Here is a 19560-nt window from a genome sequence, read left to right on the forward strand (position 1 = left end):
ATGACAGCTAGAGAGGAACGAAGGGTTCAGGGAGGGTTTGGGGTTTTGCTTTTAAGATTCAGAAGACAGAGCGTGTTTATAAGCTAAGGGGAAGTTCCAGTATAGAAAGAGAAAACAAAGATGAAGGCGAAAGGATGAACTTATAGTGATGATGAGCAAGTAACTTCCCACTCTTAATCAACTGGACAATGTCTAAGAGAACTTTCAGCTCTGTGAAGGCCACTGTAGTTCTGGGTGCTAGAGTATCTTGCTTTGTGCAATACAACATACCTTCAATTCAAGGACTATCTTCTCCCTTGGGAGTGTATTCTGGTGCGTTTGTTTGTTTTTTAATTGGGCGAAGGAAGTATTTATTACTTGCAACAAGTAAGGAGAACACTAGGGACCCTGGTTTTAAAATATAAATGTTAGTGGGAATATACAGTATTGCAGAAGATAGAATTTAAGAAAATTAAATGTAAAAGAAGAAGAGAGAAAACAGAGTAGGTTTGAGACCCGTATCTGTCACTTACTAGGTTCAAATCCTCTCTGGGCCTCATTTTCCTCCTCTGTAAAGTGGGGAATAGTAACAGTATCTAGCACCTGGCACACAGTAAGAATGCAATAAATGTAGTTATTATTGACTAGGAACGAGATAAGTACTAGAAACCTGAAATGCTAACATTAATCTGAATTATTAAGGTTTTCAAAGTCAGAATGATAATGATAACATTTTATTACCTCAGAGCACTATACCTGCATTACTTAAAATTCCTCACTGGCTCTCATTACCTGTGAAAAATCAGTGCTTCCACCAACCCACCTGTCTCATTTTATGATGGTTTTGTAGCTCCCCAAGACCTCAGGGTTGATACAGGAAGTGTGGCCTAAAAGGAGTGCAGCACCCTCTTGTGGGCCTTTGGGTAAAAAACGGAACTATTTCCAGGGAAGAAAAGGAGCAAGATTGGAGAAGCCCCAGAGTGTAGAATGCCCTGATTTTGGCTTGTTCCTTTTTTTTTTTTTTTTTTTTTGCAGTACGCGGGCCTCTCACTGCTGTGGCCTCTCCCGTTGCGGAACACAGACTCCGGACGCGCAGACTCAGCGGCCATGGCTCACGGGCCCAGCCGCTCCGCGGCATGTGGGATCTTCCCGGACCGGGGCACGAACCCGTGTCCCCTGCATCGGCAGGCGGCCTCTCAACCACTGCGCCACCAGGGAAGCCCAGTTCCTATTTTTTAAAAAAATCAGCATTCTTCAAAACTTCTGGGAAAATTATATTTTTATAAATAAACAAGGACTCTCCCTCCTGTGAGCGCCAGCACCAAATCCACACCTCAGGGTTGTAACTTTGATTTTATTACACCCAATTGTAAGCCGGACACCCAGGAACACTTTTCAGACTACACATCCCAGGATCCCCTGGGATTTATTCAGTTGATTTAGACAACATTTGTGGGAAATTCGAAACTGCAGCCCGATGCTGACGTCAGCTACCTCTTTGCCTTCCCCTGCCCTCACAGGAAAGATTAATAGCATTGGCCAAGGAGTTGGTGTTTCTTTCTTAAGTCTCAGCTATCGCAGGTGGATTCTCTTTCGTTTCTAGCCCATGTCTTTCCCTTACTGATCATATATCACCGTCTCTGACCATCTCCCAGTTCCTCTGAGGATTCACCAAGTGAAGAGATGAGGCGGGAACAACAAATATTTCAGTGCCTACCATATTCCAGACCCTGTGTAGATACAACTGGGAGCAGAAGACATGGTTTCTGCCCTCCTGTAGCCCATGGTCAAGGGCGGTGAGGAGTGGACAGTTATTTGTATTTTATTTATGTACAACCAGAAACCCTGAGAAGTGCTCTAGGAAAAAGTAGCTTGCAGAAATCATAAACAATGTATTTTTTGCCTTGTATTCATAATTATTCTTCGATTCTTCGTCTTGTTCACCATTTTATTTACTGGCACACAATAGGAGCTTCACCCATATTTGAACGTTGAGTAGATGAATTCTTGGTCACAATGGATGTATGATAAACATTTGTGAGATTAAATGGAATTGGTGAGGTCATGCAGATGCTTCTCCAATGGTGTGGATTTCGGCAGCTCTGTGCAAGAGTAGAGCTACTTAGCCTGTTACGATTTTAGTTCAACCCAAGAAGCCCTTTTGACCTTTCTTTACCTGTTATCATCAGATACCTTGGAACGTCATGGAACAGAGTAATCCCTCTTTCAGGTAACAGCCTGAATATATCCAGTTGCTGAATAAGTACCTACTGATGATGTCAGGAGCTGTGAGAAGCACTTGATAAATATTTTAAGGCAGCTTTAGATCCTTCCTCCAGCTCCCGTTTTAGGAGAAACAGCCCCAGTTCCTTAAACAATTTCTCATGTGACATGGTGAGTTCCTTTATCAGCTAGTTTCACTCCCCCGCCCCCAAACATTTTGAGGGTGATTTGAGTCTTGCCTTCTCCCTCTCCCCAGCTGGGGATAGGAAAGCGCAGGAGGGGGCTTTGGGACTTCTCATGTACGGGGACCACCGAAGCCCTTGCCGGGGTCCTTCTCGAATTGCAAGGGAGGAAGAGATTACCCTCAGAGAGAAGGGCGGTGATGGGTCCTTTCAGGGTGTGGGGATGGCAATGACGACAAACCCTCAGGAAGGGAGGGGACAATGCCAGACCCCTTCTCAGGAAGGAGGAGCAATACGGGGACCCTTGAGGAAGGGGGGAGTATGACCCTGGGGGTCCCCTTCGGAAAGGATGACATAGGAGGGGACCCCTCAAGAAGAGGGGGTGACGCCAGGGTCGGTCTCCCTCAGGAAGGATAATGCTGGGGCCCCATCAGCAAGGGGCCTGACCCCAGGGTTCCCTAAAGAAGTGGGGACGACTCTGGCGTCGCTCTCAGAAAGAAGAGACGCTACTAGGGTTCACTTCAGGAGGGCGAGAGGATGCTGGAGTCCCCCTCAGTACGGCAGGAATGACGCTAGGGTACTCTCAGGAAAGGGGGATGACGCCAGGGTCTCCCTAAGAAAATGGGAACGGCGCTGGGGTCTCTCTCAGGAAGGGAGTGACGCCAGGTCCCCTCACCTGCCTCAGGGTTCGTCGCACCTGCCTCGGTCCAAGCTCCTCGGCTCCCTCGGTCATCTAGTTAGAAAAGCGAAGCGGCCGCGCCTCTCATTGGCTGCTTTATTGGCTAATGACAGCTACGACAGCCAATCGTAGCTCGGGGAAGAAAATCTCCCGCGCGACTTTGGCACGCCTTCTTCCCAGTCTACGCGCCGCGCACCTTCCGGCCTGCTGTAGTTCCTCAGATCCACTCTAGGCGGTGCACGGGGGTTCGAACGCCTAGTCCTACCTCCTTCCTCGCCTGTGACCCATTTTATAGAACAGTACCTACTCAGCAGGGCTGTTACGAGAGCTAAGTGCAATAATTTATGTAAAACAGTGCCTGTCACATGGTAATCGCCTGGCAAACCTGAGCTGTTATTATTTGCATTTTACAGCGAGGGAAACTGAAGCACAGCATGAGTAAGTAATCTGCTCAAACTCAGTCATTAACTGGCAGAGTCGCGACCAGAATCCAGAGTCTGTGTGCTTATCTACTATGCTTCTGTGGCTCCCAGATAACAAATACTGGCTATGTCTTTCCTCTGATTACGAAACAACTTCCCCTTGATTATGAAAGTAATACATGTTCATTGCAAAAATTCAGAAAACATCCAAGACTACAGAACAGAAAACACCAGTGTCTTTTAATCCATTCACTGGAGACTGTAAATATTTTGATGAACAAGCTGCTTTTTCTATGCAGATACGTAGGATGGTATAAAGCAGAACATTTTTAAAAATTTTATTTTTATTTATTTATTTTTGGCTGCATTTGGGTCTTCATTGCTGCGCAGGGGCTTTCTCTAGTTGCTGTGAGCAGGGGCTTGTTGCGAAGCATGGGCTCTAGGCGCGTGGGCTTCAGTAGTTGTGGCTCGTGGGCTCTAGAGCGCAGGCTCAGTATTTGTGGCACACAGACTTAGTTGCTCTGCGGCATGTGGGATCTTCCCCGACCAGGGCTTGAACCCGTGTCCCTTGCATTGGCAGATGGATTCTTAACCACTGTGCCACCAGGGAAGCCCATGCAGAACGTTTTGAAGCCCGCTCTTCTCATTGTGAACATCTTGTCATTTCAATAAATACAGACCCACCTTATTGTTTTTATTTTTATTTATTTATATTTTATTTTTTTAAATTATTATTTATTTTATCTATTTATTTTGGGCTGTGTTGGGTCTTTGTTGCTGCACAGGGGCTTTCTCTAGTTGCAGCGAGTGGGGGCTACTCTTCGTTGCGGTGCGCAGGCTTCTCATTGCGGTGGCTTCTCTTCTTGTGGAGCATGGGCTCTAGGCGTGCAGGCTTCAGTAGTTGTGGCACAAGGGCTCAGTAGTTGTGACTCACGGGCTCTAGAGCGCAGGCTCAGTAGTTGTGGCGCATGGGCTTAGTTGCTCTGCGGCATGTGGGATCTTCCCGGGCCAGGGATCGAACCTGTGTCCCCTGCATTGGTAGGAAGATTCTTAACCACTGCGCCACCAGGGAAGTCCCACCTCATTGTTTTTAATAAGTGCATATTACTCCACCATACAGGAAGCATAATTTCATGACTACCTAGTGTTGGACATCTGGGTTCTTCACAATTCTTCACTATTCTGACCAGCACTAGAATGGGCATTTGGTACCTGCAACTTTAGGTTTTCAGCCAACTGGTTCTTTTTTTTCAAACTTTTTTATTGGAGTAAAATTGCTTTACAATGTTGTGTTAGTTTCTGCTGTACAATGAAGCGAATCAGCTGTATATATATCTATATCCCCTCCCTCTTGGACCTCCCTCCCCACCCCCACCCCTATCCCATCCATCTAGGTCATCACAGAGCACTAAGCTGAGCTCCCTGTGCTATACAGCAGGTTCCTACTAGCTATTTTACTCCTGGTAGTGTATTTATGTCAAACCTAATCTCCCAATTCGTCCCACCCTTCCCTTCCCCCAATGTGTCCACATGTCAGTTCTCTACGTCTACGTCGCTATTCCTGCCCTACAAATAGGTTCATCTGTACCATTTTTTCTAGATGCCACATATATGCGTTAAAACACGATATTTTTCTCTTTCTGGCTTACTTCACTCAGTATGACAGACTCTGTAAGTCCATCCACATCTCTACAAATGACCCAATTTCGTTCCTTTTTATGGCTGAGTAATATTCCATTGTATATACATACCACATCTTCTTTATCTATTCATCTATCATTGGACGTTTAAAAAAATTATTTAATTTATTTATTGATTTTTGGCTGTGTTGGGTCTCCGTTGTGGTGCACGGGCTTCTCATTGCAGTGGCTTCTCTTGCTGTGGAGCACGGGCTCTAGGCATGTGGGCTTCAGTAGTTGTGGTGCGCAAGCTCAGTAGTTGTGGCACACAGGCTTAGTTGCTCCACGGCATGTGGGATCTTACTGGACTAGGGCTCAAACCCGTGTCCCCTGCATAGGCAGGCGGATTCTTAACCCCTGGGCCACCAGGGAAGTCCCTGGACATTTTTAAAATAAATTTATTCATTTGTTTTTATTTTTGGCTGTGTTGGGTCTTCGTTGCTGTGCGCGGGCTTTCTCTAGTTGCTTTCTCTAGTTGCTCTAGTTGCGGGCTTTCTCTAGTTTCTCTAGTTGCTCCTGGGCAGGGGCTACTATTCGTGGCGGTGCGCGGTCTTCTCATTGTCGTGGCTTCTCTTGTTGCAGAGCACGGGTTCTAGGCCCGCGGGCTTCAGTAGGTGTGGTGCACGGGCTCTAGAGCGCAGGCTCAGTAGTTGTGGTGCATGGCCTTCATTGCTCTGCGTCATGTGGGATCTTCCTGGGCCAGGGCTCGAACCCGTGTCCCCTGCATTGGCAGGAGGATTCTTAACCACTGCGCCACCAGGGAAGCCCCGCTGGACATTTAGGTTGTTTCCATGTCCTGGCTATTGTAAATCGTGCCGCAATGAACACTGTGGTAAATGTGTCCTTCTGAATTATGGTTTTCTCAGGGTATATGCCCAGTAGTGGGATTGCTTTGTCATATGGTAGTTCTATTTTTAGTTTTTTAAGGAACCTCCATACTGTTGTCCATAGTGGCTGTATCAATTTACATTCTCACCAACAGTGCAAAAGGGTTCCCTTTTCTCCACACCCTTTCCAGCATATGTTGTTCGTAGATTTTTTGATAATGGCCATTCTGACTGGTGTGAGGTGATACCTCACTGTAGTTTTGATTTGCAAAAATATGGAACGCTTCACGAATTTGCGTGTCATCCTTGTGCAGGGGCCATGCTAATCTTCTCTGTATGGTTCCAATTTTAGTATATGTGCTGCCGAAGTGAGCACCAACTGGTTCTTTAGGATAAATATTTTTAAAAGTGCAACGTCTGCGTCAAAATGCATGCACAGTTATGCTTTTGATAAATATTGTCAGATGACTCCTGGAGAGCTGTATGTGCTAATTTCTACCAGCACTAACGAACTATGAAAGTGCTTTGCCCACCCCTGGATGGTCCATCTTTTCATTATTTGCCAATAGGTGAAAAAAGAAAACTGTCTTCTTTTCATTTTACTTCCATATATTTTGATGCTGAGAAAGAGGGAGAAATATTACCCACATCTCATAATTTTGTGCATGTGAACTAAAATAGCGATAATAATATAAAAGTACCAGGCAGCTATCATTGTCAAACAGGCATGGGGTGAAGTGAGATCCCTGCCTTATTTCCCTGAATTTTCTCAACACTGTGAGATCACTTCTCAGCCTCAGTTTCCTCATCTGCAAAATGATAGTACCTATCTCAAGAACAGCTGGAAAGTTGATAAAATAATCTGAGTAATGAGTTTAGCATAGGGCAGAGCCCTCTGAAGCCTGGGCGAGGTGGAACCGTTTGCCCCAGACCCCTGTAGCTTGCAAGTGGCTGACGTCAACTTCAAAGAATGAACTGACTCCACCCCTTCCCAGGGCCCCCTGTCCTGTTCAGATTACAGGGCTTCTCTGCCCTTGGCCACCTTTCCCCGAGGAAAGATGAACTCCCCAACAGGAGAATTTTAAAGAGCCAGCTGACGGTCACATGCCACCTCTATCCTTTGACCCACATTCTCAGACTGTCACCAAGTCCCAACTCAGGAGGCATGTGGGACATCACTGCTACCCTTTTACACTTGGGAAAACTGAGGCCCAGAGCGAGAAGGCTCACCCAGAGCCGCCCACCTAACCCCCTGCAGGCTGGGATTGATACTGTCGCTTCCTGACCCCCAGCCCAACACCCTTTCCCCGACTCTGCTTCCCTTTGAAACACCCTCGGGAAAACAACTGTGTCTCCTCGTTGCTTCTTGCGCAAAATTCAGATTCCCTGGAAACTTCTACCTAGTTTTTCAGCTTTGCTCCGCCCCCCTGGGTCCAGGCTGGCCCCTGCTCCTCTGGCCCAGGATATCTACTATGAATCTTTAAGCCAAAGTCAAGCAGGAGAACCTTTGTATATATTAAACCCTCTACATTAACTCTTTCGCTTAAGTGCCAGTACTGCGCAGTCAGATAGAGCAGCCATTGGCTAAACGTGGCTACTTAATGTAAAGGAAAATTAAAACTCTAGTTCAGTTGCACTAGCCACATTTCAGGTGCTTGATAGCCACGTATGGCTAGTGGCTACCTTATTGGATAGCGCAGACATAGAACATTCTCAGCATCATAGAAAGTTTCACTGGACACCCCTCTCTAGTCTGGAACTTTTGTTAACCCCATTTTATAAATGAAACAATTGCAGGTCAGAGAGCTCACGCCCAAGGTCACACAGCTAGAACTGGGATCCAAACCAGTCCTTGGCCACTAGAGACAAACAGCAGAGTAGGTGGGTCGGCCTATCCTCAGATCCAGGGAAGCTGCCATCCTTTTTTTTTTTTTTTCAGTATTTTTTATTTGGCTCCGTCGGGTCTTAGTTGTGGTGTGCAGGTTCTTTGTTGCGGCACGCGGGCTCTCTAGTTGTGGCTCTCGGGCCCTAAAGCACGTGGGCTTAGTTGCCTCGCGGCATGTGGGATCTTAATTCCCTGACCAGGTTTCGAACCCGCATCCCCTGCATTGGAAGGCAGATTCTTCACCACTGGACCACCAGGGAAGTCCCAAGCTGCCATCATTTTGTTTCAGAAGACACATGCTGTGAATATATACTGGTCCCACTGTGCTTAACCACTTAAGGACTGTGTGTGTACGTGTGTATCTCTGTTTATTACACACCAGAGGCAGCCCGTATTCTAGTCTGAAAACCTGCATCACAAACACTTCCTCCATCTTTATCTTTATTCACAAGGGAAGTTTTGCTCATTAGCATAATGAATGGCAGAAACGTTTTATTGGTGAAATCGGGGCTTGTTAATTAGGCTGATAGGGCTTCCCTGGTGGCGCAGTGGTTGAGAGTCCGCCTGAGGACGCAGGGAACACGGGTTCGTGCCCCGGTCCGGGAGGATCCCACATGCCGCAGAGCGGCTGGGCCCGTGAGCCATGGTCGCTGAGCCTGCGCGTCCGGAGCCTGTGCTCCGCAACGGGAGAGGCCACAACAGTGAGAGGCCCGCATACCACAATAAAATAAAATAATCAGAGGCTTTTAAAAAAAAAAAATTTAATTAGGCTGATAAAGGTTGGAAAAATGGGCTCCCAGGGGTGGAGTTAACAGTATTCAAATATGTGGATTGGTTAAAATACCTGAGACTCCCTAGCTCCCCGATCCTGTATGAACTCGTCGGAAAAACAGCTAAAATCCGAAGCTGGTCCTGTGTGAACTTGGAGGATTCATCTTGCCTGAGATACATCCTAAGGTTCATGGGCTTTAGGATAGTCAAGTTTGTTTGTTTGTTTTGGTTTTGTTTTAATGCAGCGTGAGGGCTGCAACACTATCATGGCCAGAATTCATGGAACTTACAGATGTAAATTCTCTTGTGCTAATAAATCAAGTTTAATGTCTGCAGGGCAGAATTTGATCCAAGTGCTTTTATCATGACCTGGCAACCAGATGTTGGAGGCGGGGGTCAGTCAGGTTTCCAGGAATGACTTCGTGGTACCAGGAGAACCCGAGTTGCGTCAGATATGCTCCACGTGAAAGAAACAAGGCTTACCTGGGTCTGCTGGCCTCCAAAAACTGCGTGGTCTGAACCTCCACATTACAACCTGCAGCCCCTGTGCCTGGACCTGGCCCAGGCCAGGGGGCTGCCTCCCACCAAACTATCTGCACCCCCTTCAAGTTCTATCTGCTTGGGAAGGGGCAGGGACAGAGCCCGCTCACTTTCCCCACCCCTCCCGAGACAGATAGCGAGAGAGACACACACCTTGAGAAACAGGATGGGAAAGGAAGCCACATCAGCCAGGAAGATCGGTGAAAGCCTCGGTTTAATTGGAGACAAGATCGAAGGATTGAGTATCGATCAGCAGACCGACTGATCATCAAAGTGGACAACACTCGAGCAGCTCAAGGGGGTACTGACTCCCCTCCCCCGCCCCCCGGGGTCCCTGTCCCCAGTTGCCAATCACTCCTGGCCCTGGGGCCGGGGGAGGGGCAGGGTCTGCGCAGTCCTCCCTCACCCCCTCTGATGACATGACTCGCCGTTCAACAACAGCGCTGAGTCCACACTTCCGGGGTCTATGGTACAGTTTGTATAATACAGCAGGAATGGAGACTCCCATCGGGAGACCCCCAAACCCTCCTTCCCCTGAGTCAGCGGGGGAAGGGCAAGTTTATTTTCCCTTTTTGCCTCTGTAGAATAATTTACAAACCAACCTTACAGTATGTACAAAAAAAAGAAAGAAAGAAAAGAAAGAAAACCAAAAAAAAAAAAAAAAAAGGCCCACTCCGGTGGCCGGCTGGGACTGAAACTACTTTCGCTACAAAAATGAACCCTGTACAGCATCATGGGGGTGGGAGCGGGTGGTACTCCCCACAGGGAAGGACAGACAGATGGAAGGCTGGGGGGAGCTGGGGGCTACAGTACCGTGTGCTCCGAACTGGAGGGGAGAGAGATGAGAGAGAGAGGACGGTCCTGCCCAGCTGCAGAGCCAGGCTGAGGGGCAGAGCGGAAGGGGAAGAGGGGGTCTTTCTTTCCAAACAGCCCCCCATGGCTTGGAGAAAAATGGCCTTGCATCTGTCTGTCGTATTGCTTGGGGGAAGAGCTAGGGGTAGGCTTGGCAAGGTGCGGGCAAAGGAGAGACGACCTTGGTTGCCAGGGTGGGAAGGGCTGCCCAGAAAGGGGACGTGGGTGTACACCGTTATTGCTTCCTCCTAGGGCAAAGAGTCAGGGAGGGGGGGCAGGAGGATGCTGGGGAGGGGGCTGTGCCCACGAGGGGGGGCTCCAGGCCTGGCCCTACTCCACCCAAGGTGCAGGTGGGAGCCACTGCAACCCCCCCTCTATGGCCGTGGGAATCATTAAGGCAGAAACAAGAGGAGAAGCAGCTGGAAGGAGGGGTGCAGCTCCAAGCCATCCCCCGCCCCCGCAAACGGAGAAAATTCAAACGGAAACCAGACTGGAAGGGGAAAGGGGTGGCCGGTGGAGGGGGGAGGTGGATCACACCCTCCTCAAACCTCAGACCCCAGGGGGGTGGTGTGAATGTCCCTCCAACATCCTACCCCTGCCTCCTAAGATCCACCCATCTCCCCCCTGCCCGTCCCCCAAGTCAGTATTGCCAGGTTTGTGCAAAATGAGGCTGAGGACTTCTTGGGGGGAGGGCAGGGAGCTCATGGGGCGCCCCCTCCCCGCCCCCAGAGGCCCCACCCAGAATGGCTATTCCTGGCTGGGTTCTAGAGACCCTCCCAAATTCAGAAGAAAAGTCTGGAGGGAGACCCCACACCAGGTGAAGAGCCCGAAGAGGCCGGAAGACTGAGCCTGGAACCTGGGGCGGGGGTGGGGGGGGCGGTGGGGGGATGGGGGGTGGGGGTGGGAGGGGGAAGCGGGGGTGGGTCAGAGGAGGGGGGTGGAGCTGGCCGAGGGGAGCTGGGTACAGGAGCATCTACAGTTGCTGTGTTTCATCCTGGGCTTTTTTGTTTTTTTTTTTGTTTTTTTTTTCTAAAAATGTAACAATTAAAATTCCAAAAATAAAATCCCTTCGGGGACCTCAGCCCCTTGTTCCCCAGCCCCCACCTCCAAAAAGAGGCCCCATGGGAGGGGGTGGGGGGAAAGGGGAAAAAAAGAAAAGAGAAAAAACCCCACTTTTCTGTTTTCTTTTTTCTCAGGAGGCCCAAGAGTCTTTGAGGCAGTGGAGGAGGTGGGGGGGTGATGGTGGTGGCGGGAGGCAGGGAGGCCAATGGGGTGTAGAGGCTGAGGCTCAGGTAGGGCCTCCGGCTGCCCCCCACCCTCCAGGAGCTGGGAGTGTGGATGGATCCTCGCCCGATGTTCCTGTGCAGGCGCAGCACGCCCTTTTGGCAGCCTGATCCTCTTTTTGGGCCCCCACCTCGGCCGCCGTGGAGGGGAGGCCCAGAAGGCCCGGGTCCTCCTCTGGAGGGGGCGGGGTCCTCAAGACAGGCAGAGGGAGGCTCTCGGGAGACAGGGCAGGGGGGCTGCTGCAGCCTACAGATGCACCTGGGGGCGTGGACGCGTCCTGACCCTCAGCCACACTATCTGCTGAGTCTGCTTGCTGTGTCAAGTACATTTCCTCTACCTCCACCTCTGTAGACTGGTCCTGGCCATCGACCTCCAACGGTTCCTCAGCTGGGAACACGTCCTGGGCGGTGGACAATTCCTGCACTTCAGTTGCACCTGGGGCAGTGGACACCTCCTCCTCTTCTTCCTCCTCCAGCGTCAGCTCAAACTGGAACTTATCCGGTGGAGGGGGGTGGCCTGGTCCCCCGGGCTCCTCCTCGGGTGGTGGCGATGGGCTCTGCCGAATGGCGCTGTAGTACCAGTCCCGGTTGTCCTCCAAAGTGTCCAGGATCTCTTGGGCATCTGGGTGAACCAAGTCGGCCCACGTCTCCCACAGCGGGTGCACAATGTAGTCGATGAAACCCACCTGAGGGAGGGAGAAGGACGAATAAACCAGGGATCTGCTGGTGCAGATTGCACCGCCATGCTGCGGGATCTAATACAAAATTTTTTTTAATTCTTTATTGAATTTGTTACAATATTGCCTCTGTTCTATGTCTTCGTTCCTTGGCCACGAGGCATGTGGGATCTTAGCTCCCCGACCAGGGATCGAACCCACACCAACCCCCGCATTGGAAGGTGAAGACCCAATCACTGGGCCGCCAGGGAAGTCCCAAAGATCCCGCATGCTGCGTGGCGTGGCAAAAAATAAAAGATGTTGATACCCTTGGACCCAGCAATCTTGCTTCTCCAGAGCCAGCCTGGAAAAACTCTTGCACAAGTAAGAAAAAAAGAAAAAAACCACGTATGAGATGCAAACAAAAACTGGAAACATCTCCATATATACATCAGTTGGGCATTAGTTTATTTGTTTTAAGTTATTATTATTTTTTTTGGCCACACCATGCAGCATGTGGGATCTTAGTTCCCCGACATTCCAGGGAGGAATGGTTGGAGCTTCAAGAGCATCTGTGACCACAAGAGACATCTCTGAGGAGAGAAGCCCCAAGCTTCGCATGACAGAAGAGAAACACTGAAAGTTCTGGGGTGCCTGCCAACTATGTGGAGCCAGAGAGAGCCAAATTCCCTTTCTCCAGACTTTCCTTACATAAGAGAAAAACAAACCAATAAAGCTTTATCCTGTTTGAGTCACTGTGAATCCCTAACTACTAAACACTTGTATGTCCACCCACAGAGCACTCACTACACAAACCATTATTCATCTGTCTCTGTGGGAATACTATACAGTAGTGAAAAAGGATAAGCTTAATCTATGTGTAATAATGTGCACAGATCTCCAAGTCATTTTTGGAAAGAAAAGGCAAGCTGTATAAAAATAGGTATACATTGAGATTCCCTGGCGGTCCAGTGGTTAGGACTCTGCACTTTCACTGCCAAGGGCGCAGGTTCAATCCCTGGTCGGGGAACTAAGATCCTGCAAGCCATGCAGTGCCTCCCCCCCCGCAAAAAGGTATATATTGATACAGTTTATATTTTTTAAAAGAGCTAAACCCACAAACTATTGCTATTAAGTTGCTTGTGAACATAAATACATAATAAAACAAGCAAAACTGGGTTTCATCAGGGGTTTGGGGCTGTGTGCATGCCCTGGGAACATTTGGAAGTGTTTGGAGACATTTTTGGTTGTTACCGCAGGAAAGGGAGGGCGTTCCCGGCATCTAGTGGGTGGAGGCCAGGGACGCTGCTCAACACCCTACAGTGCACAGGACGGTCCCACCACAAAGAATGATCCAGCGCCAAATGCCAACAGTGTTGAGGCTGCATAACCCTGGATGGGAAGGGCATACACACCGAACCGGGAAGAGGCCTCACCAGGGAGGAGGCTGGAAGCAGGGAGAGTGAGAAAGTCTCATATTCACACTTCAGTGTTGTCTTTTACGAGACTGTGTTTCTGTCCCTCTCGTTAAATTAAAAAGGCACGTGATGGAGACGAGTCATTTAACTTCACTTCAAAATCCACCAAGGGACTTCCCTGGTGGTCCAGTGGTTAAGACTCCACACTTCCACTGCAGTGGGGCACGGGTTCAATCCCTGGTCAGGGAACTAAGATCCCGCATGCCACGTGGCGTGGCCACACAGCAACAACAAACTCCACCAAAACTCAGGCACAAAATGAGTGGCCAGGTTATAGGGAAACCGAGAGGCTGAAAGGACATGAAGTCTGTAATTAAGGGCCGGATAAGTGTTATTACTGATGTTACAGCAGTTGCTACAAATGAGTTACAACTGTCTGGGTGCAAAACTACAACTTATGAGTCCAGAGGCTCAGTTCAATTGTTTTGTGGAGGAGAAAGTGTTGCCTATTTCCCATCAGGATAGAGAAGGAAAAAACAGACAAAGACAAACTTGACACTGTGTACGGGCAGGTTAGGACCTCTTGGGCCTTTGGAGCTCCAGGCCGGTGTGGGGTGAGGAGGCCCGCCCTGCTCTCTTCCAGTGGTACCGAGACTGTACCTGAGACTTCTCCACCGAGGCCGTGTGCTTGTCGCACATGGGGCTGATCTCCATGCCACGCTCGCGTTCACGGTCGCCCTGCTGGAAGAACTCGGCCATGATGCGGTCGGTCCACTGGCGGTACAGCTCCAGCGGCTTGGTGGGGTTGCTGAGATCTGCACAGTGCACCATGTTCCGTAGGACCTGCATGGGGTGGGGGACCTTCAGAGGCCGTGTCCCCGTCCTAGTCTGAGGCCTCAGGCTTCCTTACTTCCCCTTTGGAAGGACAGTAGGGGAGAATGGGTAGCGGGGAGATGGAGAAAGGTAGAAGAGGTGAGGGAAGAGGGTCGATGAGTGGGGAAGAGAAGGGGAGAGATGAGACGAGGTTGATGAGCAAAGGGCAGAGGGAGGGAAGGGAAAAGAGGCGGTGGGGAGACAGGGGTGTGGGGGACATGGAAACGGGTTGATGAGGAAAGGGAAGAGCGAACTGGAGGAGATGGGGGGAGATGGGATGGAGAGGTGGGAGTTGGAAAGGGTTAGATGGAATAGAGAAAAAGAGACAGGAAGATGGGCAACCTGGGAGCTGGAGCAGAGGGAGGGGCAGCAACCCAGAGCTAACGGGGGAGGGGAGGGTCCAATCTCCCTATACGGTGTGGGGAGGGGGGCACCTGGATGCGGTCGGCATAGTTATCCAGCAAGAGGACCCCCGAGCTGGTCACTTTCTTGGTCTCCACCATGGTCTTCAGGTCAGCCAGGAGGGTCATGTGCTTGGACATGTCCGTGGCCAGCACCTGTGGGCAAGAAGTTGTCACAGGGGCCATCGAAGCCTGGCTGCCCGCTGTACTGACCTGGGCAGGGCCTCTGAAGTTTTCACTCCGCACAATCAGCCGCCACGACCCACTCCCAAAGGACGCCTCCCCCACTAGGGGCCTTTCTGTCCCAGACTCAGACCTGGCCCTCCCCAATGCCCCCTTGCTCCAAAGGTGACCTTTCCCGCTCTGTCCCCGCCCCTCGCCCCGCCCACCATGTCGATGACCATCTTGCGCAGGCTTTGCCGCTGGCGCTTGCTGAGGTTCTGGAAAATGTCGCAGTTGTCTTCCTGCAGCAGCTTGAAGCCCACGGCCAGGTGGTGGTTCTCCAGCACCGACTCGTCATTGTACATGAGCGCCAGTTCAGAATCTGTAGCCCAGGCAGGGTCGGGCAGTCAGGAGAGGGGAGGACCCACCCAGGGCGCCCCCCGCAGGCCCCGCCTCCAGCCCAGCAGGCCCCGCCCCCGTGGCGGGCCACTTACTGGTGTTGATGAGGAACTGGTTGGAGACCCCAGGGTGGTCCACATCATGGATGGAAGCTGCGAAGAGGGCGGCGAGAATCTCCAGGTCCGTGAATACGGCCTGGGGGCAGAGGGAGATGGGTTTGAAAGATGGGGAGTCAGAGAGACAGGGTAAGAGAGAGGGAGTCAAAAAAGATGGGGAGGGCTTCCCTGGTGGCACAGTGGTTAAGAATCCGCCTGCCAATGCAGGGGACACGGGTTTGATCCCTGGTCCGGGAAGATCCCACATGCCACTAAGCCCTTGCGCCACAACTACTGAGCCTGCTCTCTAGAGCCCGCAAGCCACAACTACTGAAGCCCGCACGCCTAGAGCTCGTGCTCCACAACAAGAGAAGCCACCGCAATGAGAAGCCTGCGCACCGCAACGAAGGGTAGCCCCCGCTTGCTGCAACTAGAGAAAGCCCGCACGCAGCAACGAAGACCCAACGCAGCCAAATATAAATATATAAATTTATAAAAAAAAAAAGAAAGATGGGGAGTCAGGAGAGAGAGGAACGGGGTCAGAGAGAGATGGACGTCAGAGACTCAGGGTCAGAGAGATAAACAGAAGATTGGAGATGGATAGTGTGAGGGGCAGCTGGGGAGACATGGGGGCCAGGCGATGCTCACATCCAGTGCAGGTGTGGCCAGCAGCACGTGGGTGGACTGCAGCACGTCAGCCGCGTGCAGGCTGTTGTGGTAGGCCACATCGGGGTGGTAGTGGTCCTCCAGGGTCAGCATGTATGTAACCATCGTGTCCACCGGGATGCGGAACTTCTTCAGCAGGTCCCGCTCCTGAGGGCAAGAGTAGGGGGCGGTGACCCCCACACCGGCCCTCTGCTCCCCGCCCCGCCCCCTCCCTTGCATCCAGCCCCACTCAGCCCGCCCTACCTGGAATATCGTGTACATGATGCAGCTGAGGGAACGGCCCCCCGCATAATCCGACACGCAAAAGATGTTCAGGCCCCACTTGTTCAGATTTTCCAATTCCTGGTGGAGATGGAGGCCAGAGGTCAGGAGCCCCCAAGGCCCAGGGCCCTCTAGACTCTTCTAGGAGTTCAGAACCCTGGTCTGAATAGTGGCACCATTATCGCTCACCCAGTAGGTGGCATGCTCAGCAGTATAGAATTTACTGCCCAGGTCCTACTGGGCCAGAAAATAACAAAGCAACCCCAGAGTCTACTGAGTGTGTATTATCCACCAAGCACTGCACTAAGCGCTTGATTTCACATGGCAGGTGACGGAACCAAAACTCAGAGCAGCGACGTGACTTACCCGAGACCTTGCATCTCACAAGTGGCAAAGCTAGGATGTGAACCCAGCGTGGCTGACCCCAAAGCACAGCTCAGCCTCAGTTAAACTGCTCTTGAGCGCTGAGAGGAAAGGAACATGGGCTAATGTTCCATGTCTCCCCAGAATTCAGAACAGCACCAGCACATAGTAGGTGCTCAATAAACACTGAATGACTGAATAGAGCCCTGGCCAGTACTGGCACGCAGAGGGTTACAATAAATGTCAGCTGAGGGAGCCACTGAGCTTGCATCAAGTCCACTGTGCAAATCACTGTGGGAGCCCCTTGGCTTAAGATTTCATGGAAAAGCCAGGAGGCGAATCCAGGTCTGGTCTGTAGTGGATGCTGTTTGGGTTCTGCCCAGATTCCCTTCACTGGTCTCAATGCACCCATCACCCAGCTGCTGGGGCTGTTGCTTACAAAGACTCACAGCTGCCCCTTGTCAAAAATAGGCTCTTCCCTCACAGGAGCTATGTGGAGGGGGTGATGCCATCCACCCTGGGGACAGCCCCCAGCCAATGACTGACACAAGGGTATAAAATGTCAGCACACTTGCCTCAAGGTGGGCTCCACTCAGTGCTGTTGTTCATATTCCAGAGCCCCCTGTGGACACCAGCTGAGACCACTCCCTCTCTCCTGAGAGTCTCATAAAGCAGGCACACCCGAATCCTCATCTCAGGCTGATCCAAAGCCCAGTCCTTCTTTGGGCCCCAGGAGAACCCTGCCCCTCTCCAGCCCAGCCCCCCCCCCACCGAGGCCCCACCCACTTGGGCCAGGAGTTCCTCTTGATCGGTGTTCACCCCAAAGCGGGGGATGCTGGAATCGTTCAGGCTGCTACTATGCACCACCTTCTTCACCCCGGTGATCTGAGACATGGGCTGGAACTGTGGCCCAGGGGGCGGAGGCTGCTGGGAAGGTCTCTGCCGTGGGACTTGCTGTTTTTCTCGATCCTTCATTGCGGGTGATGGGATCTCCACTTCATTCTGCTTGTCTGCAGAAGATAGAGGAGAAGCCAGCATGAGAACCTCACAGAGGCTCCCTCATCTGGCTCTCAGACCGCCCCCCCGCCACCAACCCCTCAAGCCCTGGGAAGTCTCACTCAGGAGGGCAGACCTATTCTGGGTGTCATGCTGTTGGTTACTTATGGACTGGAAACCAGAGAGGAGGTAGGAACTCTTCTGGGAGGTGGTGGGCTGGAGTGGGGACCCTGGGGCCAGCCTGGAGCTATGGGGTAGCCCCCGTCCAATCACCAAGTTTGGCATGGGGGTGGTGTGGGAAGTCAGGAAGCAGGGTGGGGATGCTAGAGAGAGCCACCGCCTGCTTGGGATAGGCAGGGAACCTTCTCCAGCAGGCAGGGAAGACACCCCCATGGTGACCCAGAGGGCGGGTGGAGGCGGACAGCGCTGGGAGGCGGGAGGGAAGGGTGGTCTCTGGCTCCATGGACCCCCACCCCCACCCCCTGGACACCAGGCTTTCTGGGGACCAGCCCCAGAAGCCCCTTTCCTGAGCTCTTTAGGGTTTCCAGAGCCCAGCCAGGGCCACCCATTGTGACCTGGGGACCGCCAGTCAATGACAGGGCCTAAGAAGGCTCATTTGCATGCCGTGCTCTTATTGGCTGGATCTCAGGCACACCACACCCCCACTGGCGGGAGTGTTTGAAACTCTGAAACCTTCTTTCCAGCTTGGTGGGGGGTGCCCTGAATTCGGGGACCTTTGGTAATAAATTCTGAGGGTGAAATTATCCTGAGTTTGTGGGGGATATCCTCAGCTAGGTCTCTTGGGTTCAGGATGAGATTAGGATGAGTTGGAGATCCCCATGAGCTTGAGGGTTCCAATGAATTTGGGGTACTCTACTGTCTTCAGGGTTCCACTGAGTTAGGAAATTCTCCTAAGTTTGGGGAATCACTTACAGGTTCTTCAGTGGGAGAATCCTATTAAATTTGGGTATCTAAAGTTTGCGGGGGTCTACTGAATTTAGGGGGTCATACCAACTTTGGGGGTTCTACTGAATTTGGGAGACTCTTCAGCTTGGTGGAAAGGTTTAGGGGTCTTTTACGGGCTCTTAAGGGCAGGGTTTCCCTTAAGTTTGAGAACCCTAGTGAGTTCAGGCACCTCTCTTGAGTTTGAGGGGTCTTCTGAATTTGGGGGGGGCTGAAATCCAAGTTTGGAGATTCTAGTGAATTTTGGGAGACTTTTCAGCCTGGAGGCATTTTAAAGTTTAGGAATTCTATTTGAGTTTGGGAGTTTCTTGGGGTCTTGAGTTTAAGAGTTCCAATGGGGTTCCCCTAAGTTTGGAGGAGCTTTGCAGCTTGGAGAGATTTTTAAATGTGGGTGTTCTAGAGAAGTTGGGGTCCCACTAAATTTGGGGGCATCGCGATATAGTAGCTCTTGAGCGTGGTGACTTTGACCTTTGGGGAGTTGAGTCGGGGTTCCCTGGGCAAATGTGGGCAACAGGACCCAGGGTCTGCGGTGGCCCCCTGCAGTCCAGTTATGCAATGCCTCCCCCCCCACACCCACCCACACACAAGTGCCACCCTTCACTCACCTAGGAATGTGGTGGAGATGTACTCAGAGACCTGGTTTCCTGACCTGCTCATCTCTGACAGGTGTGTGAGTTCACGGTTTAGCATCCTCTTGAACTAAGGTGAAGGAGGCAAGAAGGAAGGAATGATGGGGTCATGGCAGGTGTGGGTGTGGGGGGGTGAGGCCAGGCCCTCTCAAGAAACTTCTGAAGAACCCGTGAGTCCCTCTCACTTCTCTGTTCAGCCAACAGAGTCCTCAGCAGGCTGCTAGAGGGGAGGGGTCAGTCCTTCCTCTCCTCCCAGCTCTGGATGGGGGTACCCAGGCTTGGGGAGTCAGGACTCAGCATACCCCTCCCTGTCTGAGGAGGCGGGGCTCCTCTCACCATACTCCCTCCTTCTCCCC

At 51.4% G+C, this 19560-nt stretch overlaps 1 protein-coding gene and 1 non-coding gene across 8 annotated transcripts in view; both read right to left on the reverse strand.

The window, feature by feature from the left end:
* Positions 1 to 6260: 6260 nt before the first annotated feature.
* Positions 6261 to 6367, reverse strand: LOC115865574 (U6 spliceosomal RNA). Its single transcript, XR_004044357.1, has one exon. It is a non-coding gene; the product is annotated as a U6 spliceosomal RNA (small nuclear RNA).
* A 4650-nt stretch (positions 6368 to 11017) lies between these two features.
* PDE4A (phosphodiesterase 4A) overlaps positions 11018 to 19560 on the reverse strand; it is a 45213-nt gene continuing 36670 nt past the window's right edge. For all 7 annotated transcript variants that reach the window (XM_060297131.1, XM_060297130.1, XM_060297132.1 and 4 more), the window contains 9 exons: positions 19181 to 19274; positions 17403 to 17626; positions 16236 to 16334; positions 15975 to 16139; positions 15327 to 15426; positions 15060 to 15214; positions 14704 to 14826; positions 14057 to 14239; positions 11018 to 12008 (listed from right to left, as the gene is read on the reverse strand). In XM_060297131.1, coding sequence (XP_060153114.1) covers positions 11328 to 12008; positions 14057 to 14239; positions 14704 to 14826; positions 15060 to 15214; positions 15327 to 15426; positions 15975 to 16139; positions 16236 to 16334; positions 17403 to 17626; positions 19181 to 19274 — 1824 coding nt within the window. In that variant the 3' untranslated portion in view covers positions 11018 to 11327. The remainder of the gene's footprint in view (positions 12009 to 14056; positions 14240 to 14703; positions 14827 to 15059; positions 15215 to 15326; positions 15427 to 15974; positions 16140 to 16235; positions 16335 to 17402; positions 17627 to 19180; positions 19275 to 19560) is intronic.

This window comes from Globicephala melas, chromosome 3, assembly GCF_963455315.2.
Source record: "Globicephala melas chromosome 3, mGloMel1.2, whole genome shotgun sequence".
NCBI classification, from domain to species: domain Eukaryota; kingdom Metazoa; phylum Chordata; class Mammalia; order Artiodactyla; family Delphinidae; genus Globicephala; species Globicephala melas.